This window comes from Morchella sextelata, assembly GCF_020137385.1.
Source record: "Morchella sextelata strain SCLS chromosome Unknown scls_21, whole genome shotgun sequence".
Classification (NCBI taxonomy): domain Eukaryota; kingdom Fungi; phylum Ascomycota; class Pezizomycetes; order Pezizales; family Morchellaceae; genus Morchella; species Morchella sextelata.
The window spans coordinates 332,063-358,560 of NW_025408636.1; the positions used below are offsets into that span (position 1 = coordinate 332,063).

At 47.7% G+C, this 26,498-nt stretch overlaps 6 protein-coding genes across 6 annotated transcripts; 3 read left to right on the forward strand and 3 right to left on the reverse strand.

Moving 5' to 3' along the window:
- Positions 1-1,367: 1,367 nt before the first annotated feature.
- On the reverse strand, positions 1,368-2,738 carry H6S33_006668 (uncharacterized protein; the record flags this gene model as incomplete). Its single annotated transcript, XM_044838362.1, has 10 exons — positions 1,368-1,401; positions 1,497-1,526; positions 1,595-1,687; positions 1,784-1,854; positions 1,917-1,988; positions 2,076-2,224; positions 2,306-2,429; positions 2,494-2,499; positions 2,611-2,617; positions 2,698-2,738. The coding sequence occupies 10 exons, from the start codon at positions 2,736-2,738 to the stop codon at positions 1,368-1,370; spliced, it is 627 nt and encodes a 208-aa protein (XP_044689486.1).
- Positions 2,739-5,253: 2,515 nt separating this feature from the next.
- H6S33_006669 (uncharacterized protein) lies at positions 5,254-6,115 on the reverse strand (the record flags this gene model as incomplete). The annotated part of the gene is made up of 3 exons (XM_044838363.1): positions 5,254-5,462; positions 5,530-5,675; positions 5,763-6,115. 3 exons carry the CDS (start codon positions 6,113-6,115, stop codon positions 5,254-5,256), a joined length of 708 nt encoding a protein of 235 aa, XP_044689487.1.
- Positions 6,116-10,513: 4,398 nt separating this feature from the next.
- H6S33_006670 (uncharacterized protein) lies at positions 10,514-11,651 on the forward strand (the record flags this gene model as incomplete). The annotated part of the gene is made up of 5 exons (XM_044838364.1): positions 10,514-10,553; positions 10,765-10,913; positions 11,027-11,106; positions 11,191-11,394; positions 11,459-11,651. 5 exons carry the CDS (start codon positions 10,514-10,516, stop codon positions 11,649-11,651), a joined length of 666 nt encoding a protein of 221 aa, XP_044689488.1.
- Positions 11,652-13,922: 2,271 nt separating this feature from the next.
- Positions 13,923-17,611, reverse strand: H6S33_006671 (uncharacterized protein; the record flags this gene model as incomplete). Its single annotated transcript, XM_044838366.1, has 3 exons — positions 13,923-14,247; positions 14,475-15,669; positions 15,742-17,611. 3 exons carry the CDS (start codon positions 17,609-17,611, stop codon positions 13,923-13,925), a joined length of 3,390 nt encoding a protein of 1,129 aa, XP_044689489.1.
- Positions 17,612-21,303: 3,692 nt separating this feature from the next.
- On the forward strand, positions 21,304-22,060 carry H6S33_006672 (uncharacterized protein; the record flags this gene model as incomplete). The annotated part of the gene is made up of 4 exons (XM_044838367.1): positions 21,304-21,361; positions 21,556-21,651; positions 21,713-21,834; positions 22,010-22,060. 4 exons carry the CDS (start codon positions 21,304-21,306, stop codon positions 22,058-22,060), a joined length of 327 nt encoding a protein of 108 aa, XP_044689490.1.
- Positions 22,061-24,479: 2,419 nt separating this feature from the next.
- H6S33_006673 (uncharacterized protein) lies at positions 24,480-25,212 on the forward strand (the record flags this gene model as incomplete). Its single annotated transcript, XM_044838368.1, has 5 exons — positions 24,480-24,518; positions 24,579-24,595; positions 24,834-24,870; positions 24,925-25,023; positions 25,162-25,212. The coding sequence occupies 5 exons, from the start codon at positions 24,480-24,482 to the stop codon at positions 25,210-25,212; spliced, it is 243 nt and encodes an 80-aa protein (XP_044689491.1).
- Between the last annotated feature and the right edge of the window lie 1,286 nt (positions 25,213-26,498).

The following is a 26,498-nucleotide window of genomic DNA, read 5'->3' on the forward strand; positions in this document are numbered from 1 at the left end:
CGAAAGACGCTTTCGCTTGGTAGGTGGAGAGGGACTTAGCTACCTGCAAGGAAAGTAAAGGAGAAGATAAAGATTTGGGTTTTAAACTACATACAATTACGAACGTCGGGGTAAATGATATTATGATGTCAACGGACACCCCTATGGTGAGGAGGTCTTGTCACAGAGTACATATTTGAACACCCCAACTCTGACCGCTTACTGATCAACCACCACATATATCTTTCGCGAATCGCGATATTTCATTATATAGATAAACTAGCTAGATTTTTCATTCTCTATTATCCTATATTCTTATATTTTTAATCATTGCTTGTTGAGTTATAAAACTGCTTTTGCTATAGCTAGATATAGAATATAACGTCACTTTAATTTGTACATATATATGTAAATGTAGTTCATGTAAACATCCGGGCCATGATACGTCGATAGCGCAATAAATATACGAGCACTATATATACAAAATCATTAAATTTAATTCTACTTTTAAAGCTCGGTTACATATTACTATCTACACGACACAGTCTTCATCATGGAAACTGTGTTCTTCCAGATCTCGATACCAAGCCAGTTTTCGCCGACTTATTGCCCTCCTCTCGATTTGTTTCATGTCCTCGAAAGGCTCGATCGAACACATATTACAGTAACCAGTAATCAATGTAAGTATATTAGTAATTATAACGAAACGGTGTGAAACAGAATTATACCTACAAATACCTATATAGCTACATGTATATACCGGTGGAGTACCACCCAAAAAGGTGTCTGTTTTTTCAGGCCGTTCCATCACTTATAATTATGTAGAACATAGGTACATGTACTTTGGTAAAGAGGTAGCTACAAGTACATGTAGAATTTCTAAATCCTACGTATGTATGCAAATCACATCACAAACTCTCACTCGTCGTATCACCCTACTCTTGCCAAATGTAAAATCCCTAACTCTAGAGCAATGAACGTTGATTGGTTGGACAGCTTTAGTAGCTTTACGAAACCGGCTAGCTGGTTTATTAGCTTCCATTGGTAGACTAGACTAGCTACATGTGGATGGATTTAGATCACCCCACATCCATGCGCAAAGACACCCTAGCCAGCCCGTCGCACAACCATAATTATAAACAACCCGCCGACTTCCTGGTGTAAAATACATGTGCCTCCATCCCCTCTACCACCCATAAACACACACGCAATACCGCAGCTACAGTACGCGCGATCGGTGACACTACTGTCCCTGTTGTTACTGCCGACATCAACACCTAGTAATATTACAGCCATGCTGAATACCGCGCATCCCGTCCACGCTGTAGTACCGCTTCCCAGACCACCCCGCCTCGATATGAATTCGAAGAGCCCGCCTCGTCGATGTTTCAGAGCGCTGTTAAGGCCAAGATATCTACTCGTCTTCTCAAGATCGACGATCTAGTTAGTTGTTGGTCGGAAAAGTTGAGGAAAGACAGTAGTTCAAATAAGACTGAAGAAAGTTTTCGAGGTCCAACCTAACATAACCGGTTAATTCTCCGGTTCCTCTTGCAAGGGCGCATCGTAGCTAATGGTATTTCCAGTCGCCCGACCATATCTCAGGGCGCAAAGCTACTGGGAAACAAAGTTACGGGGCAGAAATGTAGCCAAATCGGGTCTAGTAGACTGCACAGTTATGAGCCAGTCGGTCGAGTGATATATTATGATGCTATAAAGCAGGATGCCGTCAGCTCATTCTATTCAGCAGCTCGCCGGCAATCCGAACACAAAGAAAGAGACTCCCCTAGCAAAAATGGCACCATACTTGGCAAACCCCACCACGATCATACCGGCTTCTGCACCGTTCCCTTCCCTCCACCGCTTGCCGCCAAGACTCTTCCGTCAACTCATTTCACTATCATTCCTAACCTCCTCGCCAGCATCCTTCCCTCCTTCACCACAGCTACCACCGATTTTCGCCGGCCGCTAAATACGCCGTGTCGCCGTAAGCATGCATGGAAAGTGTGAGACTGGAGAAAGCTCGAGGCTCATCCTAATTAAGATAGGCTTTGATTGATTGATTGATTTATATTTTCAACAAAGATAGAATTACATACCTCGATATGTTTATCCCTCTTCTTCTTCTCAAAGCACACTATATTATCAGCGGCATAGGTGAAACCATGTGGGAGGAGCACAGAGGCTCCACCCATACGCCAGCCAATGGAGTAGAATTTCCCAGCATCGGAAGTCTCGAGAGAAGTAGCTTTTCGTTACCACTACTATTCAAGGTTGTTTGACAATCCATGTGAGCGTTTTGGGGCGAACGCAGCTCAGATCCGGGAACCTGGGTCTACAGGATGTGCGTCCTCTCTAGAGCCCGAGCCTGCGCGTAAGGATTGATAATTCAACAATCGTTGAGTGTTAGAGGGCCCCGGAAAACCACGAGTGAACAACCAGAAGGATAATTTCTAAAATTCTCGAAGGAACGTTAGCTGCAAGGATCCTTCCAACAAAGATTCCCATGATCACAACCTTATACTACACCCAAGCAGACGGTAGACGGTACTGCCAACTAGTGTATAGTTGGTGCATCTCGTGCATGCTGCGATGCTCTCCTTGAGTATTTGAGGCTGGACAGAAACGGTGAACTTTGATTCTGTTGGCTCATAAGCCCATGAGTACTGGTACCTCACGTGCGGGACAAACATCAACACCAAAGGAGTAATAGGAAACTACCTCAAAAGCCGGAGTTCTCCTTCAGATGTATGGCCTTCCATGGACAATGACTTCTCGGTCTAGGTATTTCGCGTTGCTTGACCAATTGAAGAGATTGAATTGAAGACTTTGGAATAAGACTGTTGTCATTTGATCGTCGTCTATTTGAACCTACATCAAACGCGTGTTAACTGTGCGCCCCTCAAGTAGAATAACTGCTCACCGGTCGTTTGGTGACGCTCTCGGCGGCGGCTAGTGATTGAAATCCTCGAGCGGTACAAACAAGTCAACGCATCTCAACTCATGGTCATCCACAATCAGTAAACAATATCACACAAGTACTATGGTTCCATGGCCTAGATAAAGATACTAGTATTGTCAGACCGCAACAAGAGGGGGAAGTCGAGGAGCTCTCAACAGGAAAAGAAGTAATTCATAGGTTAATCCAGTGGCTTACCAGTATCACATCGGCATGAACGTTCTCAAAGTACGGGGTCGGGAATTGACAGGTTGGATCTTTGCTATAATGACTACAATCACCACAGCCTTTATCATTCGGACTCAAATTACCAACTGGATTTCCGGGTTGACGCGAGACAGGATTTCAGCTTACCAGTATAACTTCCCTCGTTAATTCTGTAAGAGGCACATAAATGTTTTTTGGTGGACCGCATCACCAAAAACCTAAAGAGGCCAGATTTCTGACACGCCACGGACGTGTTCGATACTCGCAACATTAAAAGGATTATATTCTATTCCGAATATATTATTTGTTTAAAACATACATGCATAGATATATATAGAGAGAATACGAAGAATCACATATCAGAAAGATCTTATTTAGAATTAGAATTCGCATATATAAAAACTTGACATGTATATAAGCTACTCGCAGTACCTATCTCTCCTCAGAGATGGAGTATAATAGAGTATGCTAAGATCATGTGTTTATCGAACACGGTGTACTCAGTCTCAAGTGTTCGCGCGCACATAGTAGAATTCCCGAGCTCTTGGAGGGCACAGTGGCCTCAAGCCAATATCTGGCCTTTCGTCCCATATTTCGCCGACTTGTTACCCTCTCTCACAACCCTTTAAACCCCCTTTTTCGCCGTAACTCCTCCTCCTCTTCTTCTTCTTCTCTCCTTGGGGGCGGCGGTGGCTTCGAGGCCCCCAAACTGGAAAACTCCCTTTCCTTCCTTCTTTGATTTTCTTTGATATTGTCTGATCCTCTTATGTGCTTTTAGGAAATTATTCGAATGTTTATCACATTTCAAATGGCAAGTTTTCGCTTACATAGAACTTTTTCCGAGCTTTGTTTCCTTTTTTCTTTTGTTTTACATTTCTTTTATATTTCTATTTCCCCCCTCATACCATTATCACGTCTTGTGGATCTCCCATCTATGATAGATGGGGTTCCTTTTTATATTTCTCATATTTCTATTTCCCCCCTCATACCATTATCACGTCCTGTGGATCGCCTATCTATGATAGATAGGGTTCCTTTTATATTTTTCCATATTTTTATTTCCCCCCTCATACCATTATCATGTCTTATGGATCTCCCATCTATGATAGATAGGGTTCCTAAAATTAATGTGTACCCCTTATTACTTGTATCTCTATCTGTTGGTTTACTCTTTTCCCAGCATTGACCAGCTGGGTTTTTAACGAGATTCCGTTATTTTGTCTGTCAAAATAGAATACAAGTCATTTCCGGTCATAAATTTCTTTTCATACGTGAATTGCAAATCCTAGTGTGAATGATGTCGTGGCCTCACATGCCATCCAGCCACCTTCTTTGAGCCTGTCTAGTGCATCATGATATATCACTCGGAAACATTATCTTGTGAAACCAATGAGAGGAAACATTGTAACACTGAAATGTACTATTAGTGTATGGAGAAGACAATCTATAGGTACCAGTTGCTGTCATACCGATTTGAGTAAGAAACGCTCACGCTTGCCATTATCTATGTATATACTACATACTGTTGGTACACGTACACACAGGTGTCAATTCAGTTTCCACGTTTTTACGACCGACAAGCTATCTCGCGTGCTTCTTATGTTCATATTAAGCTTGCTAAACTATACGTAACTAAAAAAAACTAAAAAACTAAAAAAGAACATCATAGTCTTATTAAGATTCATGTACATACTAACCCTATTTTATATAATTTATACGCCCTGTTGGCGCTAGAATCGTGGTACCCACTTTCTGGTATATGCGCATACATATCAAGTAAATGAGAATTCGGTTATGCCTTCATTGGGGTTTAAAAGTTATCGATGAAGAATAGATGTGTCTTCTTTTAATCAAGTATACAAACAAAGATAAATTGACTCTGGTCTTACACCGATAAGACCTAAAGATGAAAACCCGAAAGCAACCCTGAATCCTACACACCCTAAAGAAATATAGGAAGGAAATTATAAGCAAAGGTACTGACCGCCGCAATCGGCGTCAATGACCCGTCGGTATCAGCTGTAACCCCCACCCCAAAAATCTAAAAGAAATTCTTCTAAAAAAGTCCTCCGCGCCTAACAATTCTCATGTTATTGATATCCCGTGCAGCATTAATAGCCGCTAGCACCATGCCTCTCGTGCCTAGAACAAAATATTTCCTCTTCTACGTCTCTATGGGGGATTAGATGATCTGCACCAAGGAATTCCAAAAGACGCCAGAGCTTATTTTTCTTGGTCTCTCCATGGGGACGATACTTCCGGTCGCAGCTGTGTCCAGACGTGAGATTATATGCAAGGAGAATACGATCCAGGGCGCTGCCTAAATCATGATGTGGCTATCAGTACGGCAGCAACCAGGTGAATCCGAACACAAAATTGATACTTACTGTCCATAGAGTTGAGGTCATCCACTGTCTTGGGGATGCTGAATTCCTTGGGCCAAGAGCCATTGTACATCATTTTAGGATGGACCTCGCTCCAGAGTGCAGTCGTTGTAATGCTCCGATTGACCATATCCGTTTCCAGATGGTTCCTATGAGAATGCGACTTGTTACATCCTGAACACCCTCTGCAATTTATATGGGTAGTAGTGGTAATAGCAACAGGTTTAAAGGCCAACCTCCTGATAATATCCGCTAACATGGTGGGCTCAATGCGTGCATGCCCTCCCCCATGGCCTTCTCCTCCTCCATGACTTCCATGCCCGCCATGTTCCCTATGCCCTCTTTCATTTCTTCCTCCTCCGACATATATCCAACGTCCTGCTGGGGATTCGGACGTATAGTGTGTATCAGAACTTCCTGTCGTAAGGCTCCCATTAAAACAGAAAGACATTCCGGCTCCAGCTCTGGGGCTTTTGTGTCTTGGGCTGAGGGCCTCTTCTACCACACCAAACTGACATGGGGGGCCATCTTCGCAGCTACGGAGATATGAAACCCTGTCGTCGTCGTAGCTTCTGAATGGACTAGACATGTCAAATCGCTGCTCAAGGTATATTTTTTAGTAGTTTTGATTAAATTTCAAAGTAATAAATTGAGTTTAAGATCGAAATGTGACTTTAGTCCACTTAAAGGGTAGAGGAGTTGAATGAGGAGTTGAATGAGAACTAAAATCTGGCAGGAACTAAGGCTATTTAACGTCTGAAGGTTTGTAAAGATTGCTGTGAAGTCTTCTGTCGACTGGGTAGTACCCCTGGGAGTTCATGATCTGTTATGGAAATAGATACTTCGCATACAAGGTCATGATTTGACGGGTATATACATACACCCCTATGATTTCGTGACTTTATTGATATGAAATCAACGCCTTGAATACTTGTAAGGGGAGTCACTAATTCGTTTTCGTGACCGGGCGAATGAACCCTATAGCGTATACCAGTCTAAGGTTAATTGAATCAGCATATTTTCAGAAAAGGAAAGCCCAGATCAATCCCATGTGAGCTTTTCGATGTAGCTATCCGATATGCTGTTGGTGGGCCGTTATTAATCACAAGGTCGTTCGTCATTTGGATAGAATAAATATGTCAAATAAAACCATCAGTACAAGATCACTAACCCATAGCTCCACGGTTATAATTAAAGCATACGGTGGATGGAATCGTGTATAATTTGCATACATCATTTCTCGTTCATGACAGTTCTGTTGTTCATATAGACACAAAACTTATATGTATGTATACATGCATATCACCGGATTAATCGTATACTTCCCCGTTTGTGGGGTATCGTCGCACCTGGGCTGGAATTTGGATACGACGCGCATAGGAGGAATCGGTTAGACTTTCTTTCCTTGTTTCCAGTTGAGATAAAGATGCACCAATGCATATGTAAATGCACTATTGGATGTATGGTGAGCTCATGTGTCTCCCTTAACCCCAGAGTTATTTATTATCGGAATGCATTGTTTATAGAAGTCAACAACAACTTCAATAAACATAAAATGAGAGTTCATCGCATGCAGTCGTATCCATATTTCTTTTTGTCTTTATTTCGTCATCTGATAACTTTGCCCGTACTCTGCTATCTCTGTACTTTGCGTAAGGTTGCAAGACAAACGGTGGATTCCTTAATATCTAATGGTATGAAAGTGTAAAAGACGATCGCTCGATGAGTGTCGTACAATGAGGTGCATAGGGTTTACTTTTTCTCCAGTGCATACCCGGAATATGTTGTGCTGGCCAGTACTTTGCGCTTAACTAGACCAGCGGCCGCGTGCATGCAGTTCATCCCGAGGCAAGTAAGCGAGTGATAGGCTGTGAAGCATATTGTTTGTGAAGCTCATGATCAGCAGGGAAACGCTTAAATCTCCCATATTGAGCCCAGAAGACCGGAATTCAGTATTAATTATCAAGGCCTCTGCTGGTATCCTCCCTAGTCGAGGCATATCTGGAAGTACAGAGCTTATATCCTGTAGCCAATGAAGAACCGGAACCAGAACCAGAACCAGGTTGGTAATATGTTAAACACAGGCCTGATTAGTGATACAAACCTTTGCTCGGGTATATCAGCCCAATTCATATTCAATCATAGATATTATTTGAAGAATTGCCGTCTAGTAGTACGTTGAATGTTTGTTCCTTATATCCTCGCCTGATAAAATGACGATATTTCATCACTAAGACCTCCCTTTGGTAAGCAAAAGTGGTGAGGGCAAGGTCCTATCTGTTCGTACGTCATTACTCATGTATTCGCAGCTGATTATCTCAAACCCTAAGTGAAATGAATTAAGTCTCGAATAACCCCAGAAACCTCGTGCTAGCCTAGACCCAGGCCATGAAAATAGACCACCAATTCTGTATTTCAAGAGGACAAGTTGGTTTCAATGCTATCCCCGCTCAAAACGGTTATAGCCATCTAGTAATTTATTTTTCTAAAGAACGTGTCGTAATTCGGACCCAGCAGTCATGATATGACTTAATGGGGAACCCGATATATGTTGATTGCATCCCCATTAGTTAACCCGGATAATTAAACGTATCAGTCCACAAAAAAATGATAATGAGGTGGTTGATGACCGGCAAGGTACGGCCGGTATCCAGTATAATCGCTCACAGCCTCGGTTCCAGGTCATCCCCATCTCTATTACGAAAAATGTTAGTCGTCTTCTATTAAAGTGTTAAGAACCTCCTACTCAAAGCAGTTCAGCACTGATTCTCTTATTTCTCTGAGCTGAATCACCGGCCGTAGTGGCCCAACGCTACGTAATAAGCCCTGGGATGAGCGTTGGGCACTAATTCTCGTGTTTCCCAGTGTTGAATAACTAGCCCCAGCGGCCTCCTCTCTGCGTAGAAGGCCCTACAGCAAGTGTGGAGCACTGGATTGTTTCAATATCTCCGCTGTAGCTTAATGCTTTAGAAGTTATTCAGAGGTCGAAAATGAGCCTTGCTATAACTCTATAGGCCTTCATACAGCTGTCTACTATATCATAGTAGAGTCCCGGTCCCAGCTGGATGGTATCCAAACTCCCAGTGAGGGGCGCCTCTTTGTAAGAGAGGAAGGATAATAAAACGGCCGATAGTCATTGTTCTCTACCCCTAGTCAAGAGTAAGTTTGATGGCTTTAGTTGAGCTACTAGTCAAGTGGCGCGCATCTAGTAACTAACATTACTGAAAAGTGTGGTTGGAGCCTGGGTGGGTGCGACTATGGTTGGTGGTATCGTCTAGCTCTGGTGGTTGAGTTAGGTTTGTCCCTTCGTCTGTCGGAAAATGCCACCCACCTTAAAGTTTGTGGCAAGAGAGTGGGTGGCTTTTTCCCACAGATCACTTTATATTTCTTATCAAATTAATCTCTCATCAAAATTGCGACCCTCTATCATAGGGTGAGTAACACCGACAGAAAGGATACCAGTACCAAACACTCACTCACCAAACACCGTCAAGCCAAGTCATCCTAAACCTCAGAGGTATCAAAAGGATACATTACAATCGTAGGGGGCAGGATAGCCAGGGTGAAAGAGCAGTTGGTTCTGACTCTTGCACTTTTAATTACTTGAAGAGTAGGATCGTCACCGGAGCAGTGCGTATAGGAGAGCACGTAAGTCTCCCGCCACGCAGAAGAACAACGAGCCTTTATCGGGATAGCTGCTAGTCACTCTTCCTCCCCCCATATTTCAAGTTCTTCCTCCCCCCATGTTATTCGCGAGAATTGAAACCGTTCATTCCTTCCTATTCTATTCGTTCTCCCACTTTCTTATAGTTTCAGATAAACCCACCCATACCACCAAGCAGAGCATAATCTCAATGACTATGAAACAAAACAGGCAAAACTCCAATCTTCTCTCGGTTTCCATCATAAGACAAAACGTGTGTCAAGCATGTATTAGTGCAAGTATGTGAAACTGCTTACAATACTGCTAGGAAATAAATCAATAGTAGCAATAAAACGTTATCTTAAACAAAGTGAAAACAGATAGATGTGTGTGTGTGGAGGAGAGAGACGGTGCTCCCTACCGGCCACCAGTAGCTACCAACGCATTTTGGGTATGTATGGGTACGAGGCGTCGACTATATAAGAAAAAAAAAGCGAAGTGCTAGCTTCCTACTCGGAGGGGATACGTACGAACTACATTAGTAGGAAATAGGTCACCGTAGATGCCATCTCCCTATTATACTCCATTTCACAGCGCTCTTTATCTTCCGAACTATATTCCACAGCTTATTCATAAGCAATCAGTAGCCGCAGGCCTTTAGAAACAGCTGTATACGCCAATGGGTAGCTAGAGCCAGATCGACGAGTGATATCTCATGATGGAAACCCTACCCACATGTGTGGGTGAGCTTACGTAGAATGAACCAGCGCGTTCCATTTGAGGAAGGGATCTCTTTCTGCTGCCGCCCCTGGCGCGAAATTCAGCTCGGTATCAAAAACACCTCTGTCCTGTGCATCATATGCTGACAAAGCTGTTGTATGTGTGAGTCAATGACGTCTGCAAGTCAAGTCGCACTATCTAGAAAAATATAGTAGCAGCCAGTCAGTCGGCATAACATTGCGCCTTAAGCACTCATAAAAAGGGACTTCACAGAGTAATTTCTCGCAAACTCTCCATTTCTGCACAGCCAATCATTTCCCTTTCCCACCGTTGTCGTTGGGATTGGTTCGAATCCTGACAAATGTCGTCTGTCGCCTAGGGTTGCCGCCCTACCCGGAGTTAGGACTGTTTTTTTCGGTATTTAGCCCTGCAGCCGACCCACACAAATCACCCCTCTCACTTTCCTCGCCACCTTGCTCGGTAATCCGCATTGCCAAGACGCAGCATTAGAAATCAACCACAACTGCCTCTTGATCAAAACTCCTCCCCCTTCCCCTCGCAACTCGACCAACACAGCACACCCTAACGACACCTATTCACGACTAACCCACACATCAAGAAAAAATGGCCCGCCGTCCCGCCCGTTGCTACCGTTACTGCAAGAGTGAGTTTCTCTTCCCAACTGCTGTTGGCTTTTTTTTGTGAGAGGAAGTTGGAGGAATTCTTGGGCGTGGGAAAGCGGGAGGAAATGGAGATTTGGATTCTGAGAGCGGGGGGGTGTGGGATGGGTGCTGCGTGGCGGCGAGAAGGAGGAATTTTGTTGTTGAAAGTGAAGTGGGAACGAAAGACTGACGGTGATTTTTTCTTCTGAATAGACAAGCCGTACCCCAAGTCGCGCTTCAACCGTGGTGTGCCCGACCCCAAGATCAGGATCTTCGATTTGGGCCGTAAGCGTGCCGGTGTCGACGAGTTCCCTCTCTGTATCCACCTCGTCTCCAACGAGTACGAGCAGCTTTCTTCCGAGGTACGTCATCAGCGAATCATTTTTCTTATCACCCCAAGCTCCACCCATTACACCACAGCACCTACAAATACACACTCGAAGAACAAAATAGCTAACGGTAACTATTTGGATAGGCTCTTGAGGCTGCCCGTATTTGCGCCAACAAGTACCTTGTCAAGATTGCCGGAAAGGATGGTTTCCACATGAGAGTCCGGTATGTTCCACAGACGTCACCTCCGAACCGAACGGAGTAAATATCAATAGTTGGATCAGCCTTTTGCTAACTTGGACCTCGCAGTGCCCACCCCTTCCACGTCATCCGTATCAACAAGATGTTGTCCTGTGCCGGTGCGGATAGACTCCAAACCGGTATGCGTGGTGCCTGGGGTAAGCCCAACGGCACTGTCGCCCGTGTCAACATCGGACAGATCATTCTCTCCGTCCGTACCCGTGACTCACACCGCGCCACCGCTATTGAGGCTCTGAGGAGATCTCAGTACAAGTATGCTCCCCCCCTCCGAGCTCCCATACAAAGCGAAGACATTAACCTCACTGTCACCAACTAGGTTCCCCGGTCGCCAAAAGATCATTGTCTCCAAGAACTGGGGTTTCACCCCTCTCCGCCGTGAGGAGTACCTCGAGAAGCGCCAGGCCGGTGAGGTCAAGGTCGACGGAGCCTACGTCCAGTTCCTCCGCCCCAAGGGTAGTCTCGAGCAGAACATACGCCGCTTCCCTGAGGCCTTCGCCGCCCAGGCTTAAATTTTCTAATTTTCATTTGGCTTTGGGGCTTCGGGAATTTGGGAGTGCAGGGGGTTTAAAAAACTTTTTTGTATGATTTTAAAAAAACTGAAAAATTACATTTAAAAGTTTTTCTCTCTTACAAATTGGAGTTGGTTCGTTTGTTTGCGCGTGCTGCTACTGTTCTTTTTGAAGGGAAATAGATAACTGGTTTTAACACGTACCGGGATCGCGAATGCTAGAAGCTTGATTTGATGCAGGGCTTGTATTACCTCGAGCTATGATCAGTTTCTCTAGCTCGATTGTGAATGGGTGTCGTAAATGGAGCGGGAGATCATCGAGAAGCTGCATGTAGTAAAGGACGCTTGGAGCCATTGATGTCATCAACCTAATCGTCATTGCGCGCGTCCAGTTGAGAACTGGGGTTCGCATCTGTAAACCCCCAGTTCAGGAAAGGTCTCCAGCCACAAGAGTGCTAGATCAAAATGTGCGAGTGAGATAACATGCTTAGGGTGTTTCAGCGAGGTCTTGAAGGGTAGTGCAATACCTTGTTCTGTAGTAGAATTGCTGCCGTGAATTATGTACCATCAACCTCGTGTTCCATCATGCACTGTCGTGCTATGTAGCTACATTAAATCAGACGTGCCATGTCAGATCCTACAGACATTGAGGAGTTACCCCATAAGCCATCAGCTATATATTAGTCTCTTGTTCTTATGCTTGATCCATCAGATACTCCCATCCACCACAGGGGAAACACAGTGCTAGCCCCAAGCCATTCCAGAGAAACGCCCGTCCTCAACCCATGCAGGCCCAAAGTCTAGGCGGAGGGGACCAGCCCAGGACCAGCCCCGGGCCTTGGAGACCGCCCGCTGGAGCAGGGGCAGAATTCGTATTACAAGTGGGCATATAAGGACAGGTCGCTGGTACCGATGCGAACACAAGATGACAGAGGCGTGGTGCAGGATGGCTGTAGGAGGTATTTTGACAGAATTATCATAGGTCATTCGATTTTATTATGACGTTCGGAGGGAACCTCCTTAAAATACATGTACTCTACTAGCATTACCTTAGCGTCATGCTGATACCACGGCACCCTTAGCCTCTATTGTACACATAACTACTAACGGCTAACTACAATGACGCCGAACCTGAGCTGGGAGCCCGAGATTGAGATTTGGTGTGCGAACTGAAGGATGGGGGTAGAGGTTGAGGCTGTCACAGCTGTATATATACATGTACATGTAGTTTACTGAGACCCGGAAACGAATGGCAATGTGTATACTGAACACACCCGACTAAGGATAAATTTGGATAGAGAACCCTATGCTCTTGTAGAAGTGTACATATAAGTGATTTGCAAGGCAACATGGGGCAAAGCCGTTAGATTAGGATTGGGCTTCCAATTCACTGTATCGAGGACATCAAAGCTGCATATATCCAGTAGGAACTGTCACAAGTAAAACAGGCCCCCCTTAGGTATTCTTCACCCCTCCACAGCTACCTCCCTCAGTGACCTGCGTAGCTCCAGAAACAATATATATATATCTTATATCCATATATATCCCACCACCATTTTTTCCCGTTTCCATCCTCTCTCCCCACCCCACCCCACCCAACCCAGCGCGAGTGATATCCCATGACCACACCCAGAAAAAACCAGACAGGAAATAAAAAATGAAAATGAATGAATGGAATGGATAATATGCTATACCCTCCCTCCTCCCTTCCACCTCCCCTCACCCCCTCCACGGCGTCTCGTGATAATTACTAGTACTAACTTAACTACATCCCACACTACACAAAAGAAAAGGTAAGAATGATAATAGAAAACAAAAAATATACAGCCCAGACTGACACGACAATATCCTGCTCTCTGGTCGACCCCTACCCACCACCATCTACCCCCTACCACCCACTCCACCGCACCCGAATCCTCCTCTTTTTCTTTCTCTGCCCATGGCTAAGCCTCCTCCTCCTAATATAGAGAAGAGCAGAACCAAAAAAGAAAGCAAGAAACACAAAAAAACAAGCAAAAGAAAAAATTAAAAACAACGCCCACACTCAAAAGAGATTCGTCTTAGAACACCTAACAAAAAAAAGAGGATTTCCGCACAGGAAAAAGGAAAGCCATTAATCACAGCCAGACAAACAGGCAGACAGAGGAAAGCGAACAAAAGAAACCGCTATAAAAGATAAACCCCTCCTCCCAGCCACCCACCATTCCCCTGCCGCTCCACCCACCCTCTACCCTACCTAACCAGACACCCGTAAGCACCCGCAACCCAATCCTTACCACACAAACTCCGCCCCCCAAACCACCTCCTCGGCCGCCGTCTCGACGATAATCTCGACAGCCTCCTGCACAATCTCTTCCACCACCTCCGGCGCGGCCGCGAAACGGGCCGCCCACAACTCCGTGATCCTGTCGGGTGCGGCGGAGATGTATTCGGTGAGGAGCCACAGTGCGTGGCCGATGCTGTGGATGGCTGTCCATGCGTGGCGGAACAGCCAGATTGCGGTGAAGACGATTGCTCTTGTTGGTCTTGTGCCGACTGGCGGGGGGTCCTTGAGAACGACGGGGACGCGCGAGAACTCGGGGGGCATTTGCGAGACACTACACGTTGTACAGCGAGAACACGATTGGTATTAGAATGGCGGACTATAAAAAACCGAAGATATAGAAAAAAAAGAAAAAATCCCGCCGTCCCCCTAAGAAAAAACATGAAGAGAAGAAAAAAGTAACCAAAGAAGAAAAACAGGCGGCCGCCACCACCACCACCCCGGGTTTAGGTGGGGTGGAACGTATCTCCAATCTCATATTCAACGAAAGGGTATGCATACAATATCGCGACCTCGATTGCCATCCACAGCGCCATTCCAAGGAACACCACAAATCCCCACTTGAGCAACCACATCATCCAGCTCCACCCCGAGTTTTTGCGCTTAAGCGCGTCTTCAAGGATCTTTGTCTGGAGTCTTAGTCGTTGTCGTTCCTCGTCGCACCGCAAGCGGTAAAGAATCTCCTCCTGCTCCGAGATGTCGCTGATGATGTCGGATGATGAACCCGACGAGATTGTCTCGCCGCCGGGAGAGTGTAGCCACTGCTCGAGCACCTCAATGCCCCGTGTTGCAGAGCGTACTTCGAGCTGCAGAGTCTTGAGCCTGTTCATGAGTTTTTCGTGGACGGCGCGCTCGGCTTCTGACTGGCGATCGCCGGTCGTTGCGTCGGAGACTGAGCGGACAGGCTGGTCCTTTGTTTCTTGTGGGTCGTAGGGCTTGCTAGCGACAAGAACTTCAATGCTGTCGACGTCGTCCTCGTCGTCGCTAGAGCCTGGCTTGAGAAGGGCGGAAAAGTCTTGGTCGTGTTTGATGAGGTGGTCGAGGGAGTCGTCAGAGTCTTCTTCAAGGATAGAGCGCTTAGGGATGACGAGGCTCTTGGGGCGAACCGTTTTCTTGATGATGGCTGTTTTGATGATTGCGCGGCGGAGCTTGCCGGGCTTGGTTGTTTCTTGTGGTTCCTCAACGGTGCCGCTGTGCTTCTCCGCAATGGGGCTGTTGAGGCTCTCGGGGCTCATTGGAGGGCTGATTGGCTCCCTTGGCGATTGCTTCTCCCGCACGTTCTTGCTATTACGTTGTTCTTCCTCTTCTTTGTCACTGTCTACGAGATTGAGTAGATCCTCATAATCCTCAACGGCAGGGCTTCTCAGTAATCTTGCCGTAAAGTCTCCCATCTCACTGGTGGGTGAAAAGAGCTTCAATGGCGTCTCCAAGTCCATTTCCGAATCACGACCAGCGGATCTCGGCCTCGACGGGGTTTTCTTCTCTGCCTCTAGAGCTGCACGATTGGGTACCAGCGAGTCCAATGATTTCGTCCTCGACAGTCTTGACGGCGATCGGATTTCCTGGTCTTTTCCCAGAGAGTCAATTGATGCAATGATATCCTTCAGCTTCGCCGCCTCTCGTTCAGCATCCCTGCGCTCGTCATCCTTCTTTTTCCTCTCCTCACGGCGGCGTTCCCTTGGCTTTTGTTCATCACCTGCTGCCTCCTCAGCCTCTGTGGACCAGCTGCTTCTATTTGAACCTGGGGGGGAAACACGGGTAAGCTTACGAAGTGTTTCTAAATGCTCGACAATGTGATGATGCTCCTCCTCCTGCTTCGAACCCTTATCCGCAGTAGCTGACGTCGGACTGTATATTGCCGAATGGCTGGAAGACGGCCGACTAGACGACTGTCCAGATGAAGACGATGATTTTGTCATTCCGAATGGGAGAGGGCTCTCGGGCATTCGCGAAATATCTTCCTTTGATGCTTCGTGCACTGTTGACGGCTGCTGGGCAGCAGAGCCAGCAAAACCACGAAGTTTGGGGGGTTCCCTGCTCCTGATTGTTGATGATCCTTGGAAGCGGGAGGTTGTTGATGCAGACGTGGTTGTGGCTGCAGCTGCAGCATTGGCGTTAGCGGATGTCGAGGATGTGCCGGATGTTGCCGACGTAGCGGATGTAGACGAGTGCGACCGATACAGGGCTGACGATGATGGCGCAGACGACTTTGTTCGCTCGTGCCTGGTTGAGGGTGAGGGTAGCCCGGTCTTGGCACGGATAGGCGGGGCGGGTGAGGGAATCGACGACTTTGAGGTTTTGATGGGCGTGTTTGGCCCTGAGTTTGACGGTCGAGGGAGCCCGCTTCGTAGGGACAAGCCAGAGGCGGGACGGCCTAGTGGGGGGGATGCCCGCTGTTGTGTGATTGTCGGTGATCTGTTGCGGGTTCCCTCTTTCTCATCTGCTGCTTTGCGTGTTTTGGAGGCGCCTGCACCACTACCGCTACCCCCTCCTGATTGTGTGCCATTGCTGTCTCGCACTGGGATGACCGATCCTTTTCCTCCTCGCTCGAAACCATTGCTGCTGCCATTCATCAGGGTCCCAGGAGCCCTGATTGTGCCTGAGCCTCCAAGACTGCCACCAGTCCTGCGTGGTCCTGGCCGCACAGGGCCCCCGTTCGATGTCGCTGCTGGGGCGGTATCTGATCCGTTTGTTGCCATTTTTTCTTTGCCTTTGCTGATTTCCTCAAGGGCTGCAGTCTCTGCATCCTTTTCTTCCTTGCTGTACTCTAACGAAGACTTTTTAGAACCCGCCGGCTGGTTCTCCATCCTTCGTCGCCTCCATGCACTCATTGTGGTCCCAACCTGCTCTCCGTCTTCACCCTCACCATCCTTCTTGTCGAACCCAAGTGATTCAATAGACTGGGCTGGTCGTTGCCTTCGTCTGCCAGGGCTGGTCTGCAACTCTGATATGGGGCCCTTCCTCCCCACTTCTTCCGACACGCCTCTATACACCTCCGGCCTCGCCCCAGAGGTTGACATCTGCCGCCCCATCTTCTCTCCACCATTCCTCCGCCTCCTCTCCTCCTCTTCCGCCTCTTCCTCCTCCTCTTCCCTGATCGAGTTGGACGTACTCGACCTACTCTCAATGCTACGTCCGCTCTGCGCACTACCCACCCTCTGCGGATGATAGTCCCTATTGCGTTTCACTTCTATAACTTCCCGGTCGTGGATCTTCCCCATGATGCTCGTTGCATCATCAATCACCTTGGGGAGGCCAAAATCCAGTTGTCCCCTCTGTCCCCCGGTATGCCGTCTTGGCATCGCATGTGAACACTTTGACCCTGGGGCCTGACATAGTCGGCGGGTCCGCGTACGCGGGGAGGGGTCGTCGGTGGTGCTGCTCACCGAGTCGAGGTCCATCGAGTCCATGAGTGTGATGTGGGAGTCGAGCTCCTCGTGGTCGCCGGTGCATTCATGGTCATCGCCGGTGTAGTCCTGCCCTCCACCTCCTCCACCCAGTGGGGGGAGACTGCTGCGGCGATCCAGTATTGGCGGGGAGGGGAGATCGGTACGCGGGTTACTGAGTCTGTTGATAGTCGATGTTGTGATAGTGCCGGTCCCGCTGCGGGCTTTTGGAGCGCCCTGTTGCGTGACCATTGTGTCGTGGTGGTGGGTGGTGCCTTGATGGCCGGGAACGGGAATGGTGAGTGCTCCCTCACCTTGGTGGGTTGGTACAAAGGAATTGATAGACAGAGGGGAAGGGGGGGTGCGCGCCCGGCGGTGGTGGGGAGCGGAATATTGTCAATATAATCGATCGAATCCGGGGAAGTAGTTTGTTTCCCTTTCTCTTATCCCTTCCCCTTCTTTGTATCTATGTAGGTGTAGTAGTGTGTAAGACCTTTGAAGAAGGCCCGGAATGGGATGGAAAGAAAGGGAAAAAAAAGCGGTCGCCGCTATAATAAAAATTCTGGAAAATAAAAACAAAATGGCGCGCGCGCTGAACCGTACAAACGTAAGGGTTGACACACCCACACTCACTCAACTCACGCACACCCACAAAACACACACACACACAAACAAACAGTTAGGCTGCTAGGTTTGTTTCTACGCGGGGTATGTAGTATGTGCTAGTGAACGTAGTAGTAGGCAGGTAGGTGGTGGTGGTGTCCGTGGTGGTGGTGGTGGTGGTGGGAGATTGCAATTGTTAGGGAGGGATGTGGAATAGTGAAGTCAGCATCGGTCGATAGCCTTGTTCCCTTCCCTTCCCTTGCGCAACGCGTCAAAAAGAGGGTAAGAAGGAAAAAAAAAAGGATGCTCAAATCCAAAAAGCAAAAGCACCTTGCTGGGGCTCTGAGGGGGGGGCTTGTTTGCCTGTGGGGCGTGAGTTATGATGGAATTGTTTTGCTAAAATTCAGAGACAAGTTACGAACACGAGTATCAATGGGAAAAGGGTTTGTTTTGCATCCGGCCATGCCAGCCTCTCTCCCTCCTTCTATGCCCGATGAGGATAGAGCATCTACAAAAAGGGGGCGAGAAGAGAAAGGGTTGCTGCCAAGCCTCCCCGCGAATCACGTAGAATTAACCCCCCTAGTTATGCATAGAATGTTCAGTGGTAGATGACACGATGACTAATGATCGTATTGTAAGGAACTGACTGACTCGGTTCTCTGCCAATGTTTGCCAATGATCCAACATCCCGTTCTTTCTGAACCACCAACCTCCCCACCAGGCCTCCGGTGTGTGTGTGTGGGTGTGTGTGTGAGAGAGAGTGTGTGTGTGGGCACAGGTATGGTAGGTACCTAGGTATGTGAGAGGCAGGTATGAGGTAGGTGCTAGGTAGGGGGAACTGTGATTGCTCCTGCCTATGTATTGATTGTTACATGGCACTTTTCTTTTGCTCAGCAGCCGCCTGGCAAACAGGGCTGAGGGTGGTGGGCGAGAAGGGAAGGGGAGAGCAAAGAGAGGAAGAAATGAGCAACAAGGCAATACCCACAAACAAGTGAGCAGGTGGGTGTGTATGTTATGTACCGTGAGTGGTATGGGTCATCATCACTCGCTCGGTCGAAAGAAGAACAATCCCCTTTCTTCCTCTTGATTTGTATGGCATGCCACAGCTGTTGTCTTGGACTGCCAAACAGATGATCGTTTTGAGCGTGGCGGTTTTGTTACGCTTTTGGCTGAGGGCGTGGCAAATTACCACCCACGGCGGCGCGAGGAAACTCGATTCGTGCCTTTGGATGACTAACATGGATATGGATGGATACGCCGGTACCGTACGGTGAGAGTGAAGCCATACAATCCATACACAATGTCCTCATGTTGATTGCACTCAACCATTGCCCCCTCCAATGAAATTGAAAATACCCACGCGAAGGATGCTGCTGTTTTCGAATATGGCCGAGGCTACCTACCTACCTGGTTCGCTCCTATCCACCACCCACCAGGTTTGTCGTTGCAAAAATTGCTTAACTTCATGTACTACCGGTAACTCTCTCTCCTTCATTTTGTGCCTATAACCATGTAGGCAGAGTACTACACCCCCATGTTGCACCAGCCAGCTTTGGTTCCAGCAGCCGCCTGAAGGGAGGATGGATGTAGCAACCAGGCCAAGGCTGCTGCTGCTGGTGGTGGTGGTGCTGCTGATACACCTGCTGAGGAAAGATGCTACATACACCCTATTTCAGTGATCCTTGGACGTGGGCACTCTTGTAGAGCAATTGCCGCAGCTGGACACCTGAGCGAAAAAAAAAGAGAAAAAGTGAGAGTGAGAAAGAGATTTCCTTCCGCCTGCAGGCTTTGCTGTGTTTCCTATCAAATCTTATCCTCGAGATGTATCATAATAGATTGTCTCTGCTCTATGTGGGTAGATACGGTAGAGTGGTTCGTCGTAGCAGACAGCCCATACAAACATCCATTCATGCATACTTCCGAGCTAGAACGTCTTCGGAAGCCGCCAAGCCGTCTGTTTGCTGACTAACAGCCATCCAACTGGTGCCCGATAATTCGAGCGCCGAGCTTAAGCACAGACCAACGCGACCTTCCCATGGCGAGCACGGCAAACACTGTGGCCAGGCAAACTCGAGTCGTTTGATACATTTTTTACGAGTTTGCTGCTCGAGAATTTGCTTGCAATATGCTTACCTGTACATAATTCCGCTGCCTGCGTATCCCAGCTACAAACAGCCCATACACATCTCCCTCCCCTACATGAAATTACATACCAGTACGCACACCTACCCACCACCGCGCGCAGCTCAACGCCCGTCATGGTTGCTTGCTGGACGGTAGGCGGTGGTGGTGCCCTGGTGGGGTTAGGGGAGAATGCGGCATACTGTGCTCTAATTGGGTGGCTGGGCCTGCGGTGGTTGCTGCTATGCGTGCTAATTAACCCATAGGCAAATTTGGGTGGGCCTTGCTAACTAACTGCTGTGTGTGCCTTCCCCCCGAATGAGACGGGGTGATCTGAGGTCTGCCCACAGCATAAGGTCTCCCACTCCCACTGTTTTTTCTTCCCACCCAACCTGTACTGTGTTCTCTCACTCTCATCTTTCCCTCACTGTCCCATACATCCCACTGTTGTGAGTAAGTCTCCTCCCTCCCAAATTTTCCCCCTTCACCAAAAAATTTCCCCCTACAAAATTGCCCTCTACCATTTCTCTCTTGTTGCTACAAGGCGATAAGATAGGGATAGTGTCCCACCCCATCCCACTCCACAACCATACATAACGACTGACATCGAATTTTCGTAATTATCAGAATCGACAGTTCTTTGCAGGTTTATTCTGTGTTGTGATTCTCATCTCGTTTGAAAGGTTTGTTGACTCCTCTCTTCCATTTTGTTGTCTGTTCTCCATCACCGTTCCTCCTGCCTATTATTCTTCATACCCCCGAGCCTCGCATACACGAGGCGAGTTAAGCGACGACGACGGTTTCTGTCAAGTCGCCTCGTCTCGCGCTCTCGCCTTTTTGGCTGTAATTGTATTATCGACGCTTTCTTGCTTTTTTCTCCCCATCTTTCCTCCCCTTATGATAGTATCATTATTTGAGGGTAAAACAAATTTGTATCTGCCGATATTCTAGAAATCTCAATTCCTTTTTCCCAATGACGATCCGCACCATTCTTTCTTGTTCCGCCAACAACAGCCTTTTCATTCCGTCCTTCTCATCCGCTTTCTTGTTTTTTTGTCGCTAGCACTCGTCATCCCGTTCGCTTTTTTCCTGGGCGTTCTTGACTAACACCCTCCCTCTCTCTTCCTCCCATCCACAGACGCGCTACTAAAACATTCGCGTCTCCCCATACAACCTCCATCATCACCAACACCATCCTCATCACCAAATAAACCACAGAGATGCCACGCACAGAGAAAGCCCGTAATAAGCCCGTCAAGGGAGCCAAGAAGAAGAAGGGTATGTTGTTATCTCTCCATCCACTTCTGTGTTCGTTTTTCATGCCATTGCCGCTGCTTCTCATCATAGGATGATGGATGATGATAATCCATCCCACAATCGATGAGATGAGAGATGGCGGTGATGAAACGGAAGAACGCAGAAAACCATCCAATCGATCGGTTCATTGCTAACATCCTTTTCTTGTCCTCCAGACCCCAATGCCCCTAAGCGTGGTCTCTCCGCCTACATGTTCTTCGCCAACGAACAGCGTGAGAATGTCCGCTCCGAGAACCCCGGCATTGCCTTCGGTAAGTAACTTCCATCAATTGACCCCCTTATCCATTGAAACCCATCCTGACTTTTTCACAGGTCAAGTCGGCAAAGTGCTTGGTGAGCGCTGGAAGGCCCTGACCCCTCTGCAACGGAAACCATACGAGGACAAGGCCCTCATCGATAAGGAGCGCTACGAAAAGCAGAAGGCGGCCTACCTTGTAAGTCCACCCGCGCCCGTCAAAATGGACGACAAACCCACTATCACTAGCACAAGACCAAGAAGAAGAAATGCCAGCCCTGTCGTCTAGCAATATTGCCTTGTTCTCTTTGTTTTTTCATGTTTTTCATTTCTTGCTCTGAAAGTCGCGAGGCCATCATAGCTGACACGATAAGGAGGAACAGTCTGCGGCTCCCGAGGATGAAGAGGAGGAGGACGACGACTAGAGTTTCGGTTCGTTCGTTGTCCGGGCAGAAAGGGGGAAATCTTAAAAGAACAAAGTGGGAAAAGATATAATATAAACTCTTTTTTCCTCGCTAGTTTTTTTACTTCTCTCTCTTGCTGCCATTTTCTTGCTGCTTGTTCGTTGTTGGGTTGTTCTGTTGCCTTTTTTTTTTATCTATAATTGCAGTAAACTTTAGTTCTCTCGTCTTCGTCTCTGTTTCATTTTTCTCATTTTTTTTATATTTTTTACTCTCGAGCTTTCACTCATTCTCCCGCGCCTCCTCATCTCCCCGTCACCCCCTCCTCCGCTCCTATTCATACTAGTTTCGGGGGGTTCAACAACCTCTATATTTATTTTTCTTTTCTTCGGCGGCATTCGTGCCACCGGCGAGGAGGCGGAGAGAGAGAGAGAGGTGTGAGGAGGATGAGTGAGAGGAGATGGTTGAATGCTCGCCTCACCCGGGAGTGTTTTATAAAAGCATTGGCATATCGGAGTCGGGAAGAGGGAGGGGGGGAAGGAGGAGAGGAAGAGGCGGGGGGATTATCATAAAGTTTAAAAAAATGTAGCTGTTGATCTCTGTGGGGGGTGGAAGGATTGAATGGGACGGGAAAGAGGGTCAATGATGTAGGATACGTTTTCTGCACTACGAATGGAAACGGATATGGTTGCTGTTGATGTTTGTGTGATCATTTTTTGAATATGTAGTAGAGAAGGATAAGGGTGATTTAATATATACTGTACTATACAATACCTACCATTGATTGCATTTGCATGTCTTTCAAGTATGTATCCCTCCAGCTATTTGTTCTTAAACTCCTCACGCCGAGTCGTGATGTGATCATAACTGGGAGTGCTTGCACTGCCTTTGTTTGCACCTTCTCGGTGGCTCCATACTACACTACCACTATGTAGGTACTACTGCTAGCTAGTGTACCACAGGGGCACTCGCATGTAGATGCCCCCATACTTTACATCACCGCCCAGACCGGCTACATCATAACTCAGGCGTAACTTCTCCTTACTCCTCCCTTCAATCTAATCCCCTGGTACGGTAACTCCCTGACCGCCCACGTGCACAAGGGTTTGCGCCATTCTCGCGTGGGAAGGGAACTAGGGGAAACGCGTCGGCATGTGATCGCGCGCGCAACAGCGACGGTCGGATGTGTGCAGCTCCGGGGGTGTGGGAGATTTGGGGTTGGGTTGGGGTCATGGACGATCACTCAGGTTTGTGGAATGGGTAGGGGACTCTAGGGTAGGGTAGAGTGTCTCAGTCGGGGTTGGGTAGTTAAGTGAGTACTACCGCCAATTTTGCCTGCACGAATTTTTTTTTTCGGACTTGGGTTTGCTGGATATGGAGTGTGCTCGTGTGATGTAATATGAAGCCATGAAGAGAAATAGTTCTGATATGAAGCCAGGGAGAGAAATAGTTGTAAAATAGAACCCGAGAGAGGAAGTGAGTTAGGAGATGGTGCCAATTGCAAGGGCGGCGGACGGGGTGAAAAAAGAGGCAGATATTTACGAAGATGAGGGTACACGATGGTACTACTCTATAAAGTACTTACTCTCAAACACAAAGTACCAGTACTTGGAGTCGCAGGGAAACCCAAAGAAGGGAATATTCTGGTTCAGGAGTACTCAGGAGTTTGTACCTGTCTGTACCTAACCTACCAACGGGGTTTCGTTCGTGACGCCAACTGCCGGTAGGCAGCAGGCACATAATAAACGCGTCATGCAACCATGCGAGGACTCTCCCCCTTGATTAGCGGAGATTCCAACCAACACCCTTGGAGCGTCTAGCTGATGTTGTTTGAGTGGGAAGGAACAGAGGAAGGTTTTGTTCCCCCTCTCGCCCCTCACGGCTCTCGTCCCCGCATTCAAAAAAAGAAATAAGGATATAGAAAGAAAAAAGTAAAAATATATCAAGGATTTTCTCTTCAAGTCCGAGGCGATAGCACGAAAGAAGGCAATAGAAAAACCTGAAACTAAGGGGAAGAATAAAAATAAGGTCATCTGTTCGTTTCCTGTCAGATTTTGTCGCCTTACCCATCGTCGGATCCTATCACTCAGGGAGCGAGAACTGAGTATGGTTACGTACTCAGCGTCATTGTCGCACTCATATATGATGAGGGATCCCATCCCGCCCAGACTGGAATTTTCCCTACACATCTGAAGATGGCGAAGTGGTTTCGCAATTCGCATCTTGACCTCAATCGGGAGGTGAGGCTGTACCCTACAGTGATCACGGGCACCTGGGGTCAGGGGAATAATCACATCGGCCGAATTCTTTTGCGAGGAAATTGCGAGCGGAGGAAAACGGAGCCAACTCTTTTTTCCTTCCCTCTCTCACTCTTCTTCCTTTCGTTCGTTTATGGTGGGGAGGGAAAAAAGAGAGGGGAGAGGGAGGAAATAGGTTTATTACGATGGCGCGGTTTCCGCTGTTCTACTCTACCTGTAGGCAGGTAGGCAGGCAAGGTACTCTACCCTATGCACAGGTACAGATGCTGACAATTTGGGTATAGCAGAAGCGATTCTTCCGGTCCGTCATTTCTGCGATACCTGCCATGCGATATAGAAGATGTCTACCCCGCCATATATTGGTTAAAAACGTTTCCTTCTGATGGCTTACTGATGCTCTGATGGACCGCCGGATGGCCGCTTGATGACTTGCTGGAGATAGGTGGGGGGTGGGTGGGGTGGTTCTTCACTGATGGGATTCGTGGCGGGCAGCCCGTCATCGGAATCTCAAGTTAGGGGAGAACGAATCGAGGATTAAGCCCTTGGGAAATCATCGATTTCTTTTTTGGAATACCCGTAAGGTGCTGTTATTCTATATTGCTTACCTACATGCCCTTAATGTGCAGGCAGGTCACTGTGCTAGCTGCCTATGACGATGGTTCGGACTTAGTCCTCGAGCAGAGACTGGTGCCGGTTATTATACTCATGCCGGGCACGGTGCACCGGAAGGTAGGTGCCTGTCTTTGCCTACTCTTCTCCGCCGGGGCGGCGCCGCCAGGGGCACCACGTTTGCATTCGTGTTTGGTGGTTTTGATTTTCTCTGTGGCGGCGTTCTCACAGAGATCGTGGATTGGAAACACATTGCAGACTGGGACTTGCGTGCTATCCCACGATCCGCCACAACCCTGCAGCCGTTGACAGAAAACCCCACCCTAGGTGGGCTGCATGTGATGGTACGTTTTTTCTGGGTTGTTTCTCCCATTCCTTTGTTTTTTCCCTACACCTCGCTTTCCCACGCGAATTGGGTTTTACCTTGATGTTGGATGTTCGTCTCTCTAACGATGGGATAGGGTCAAGCATTTGTACTTTGTTTTCCCTGGTTTTGTACTCTTCTGGTTGTCTATGTTCATAGGGTTCCTGCATAACAAAGAGAAAAAAATACATACGCCATCATTCGCCGACTGGAATATTGTTGAGCCTGTTGGACTATTACTCAAGTCATGTTACCAAGAAAGATGATTTTTCCTTTTTTTTTCTCCCTCAGAGAAACCCGTCCTTTCCGCGCCGCAGATCCAAATCCCGGGAGAAGAAACCGATTTGCCTGGTTTCTCTGCTGTGGCTGGATGGAATTGAGGGCCGGGAGAGAGAGAGATAGAGAGAGTACAGTTTCAATTCTCGGAAGTTTTTTTAGGTCAGGGAACATGATCGCTCGATCGGAAGGAGATCATTGCGGATATGCGCAGGAATTTCTTGTGATCTTGGGAAAGAGCGATATATCTTGTTGCTGACCGGTTTCACGAGAGCCTTCTATGCTGGTGGAGGTTAGAAGGCGGTGGAGAAAGGTGGGTTATCTGGGTGGGGTAAGAAGGCACCCAAGTAAACCAACGAATGCTGAAAGTACTCAATCGATGATGCAGCAACAGCGTGGTCCTATCAGAATCAATTTCGTCAACAAACGGCCGCAGGGTCAGATATATACTCTACCATACGAAGGGGGACGGTTGCAAAGTTGGGACTACGATTTCGCTTACTGTTGGTCAGTGGGATCGCTAGCGAGCGGCGCACCTCGCGGGTTTTTTTATGGATGCTGATGCTTGCTTCTGCTTGCTGCTGCTTGCTTCTGCATGAAACTGGAGCTCCGCTCGCCGAAAGTTCTCCCCCACATCTCCGGTCTAAGGCTTGTGCGTGCCTTGGTTTGGGCATGATTCTGGTAGGGCGAATTGAGTGGTCAGAGCAGGGAGGGTGCACCTCGAATCCAATTGGTGAAGGGTACAGTAACTTTTTTTGTCCATCATTGAGAGCCAGTCACAACCAGACGTTTACATCTCTGCAGCAGGCTCTATGGAAAAGACAGTTCAGAACCAGCGGGGAGTATTACGCTAAAGTGGTGATGCATTGATAACCACATTCTCCTCGTACTCTGCCAGACACGTCAGAGCCCACCTTGACTTGACCTGGAGCCGCATGGTAACATCCCCTCTTTC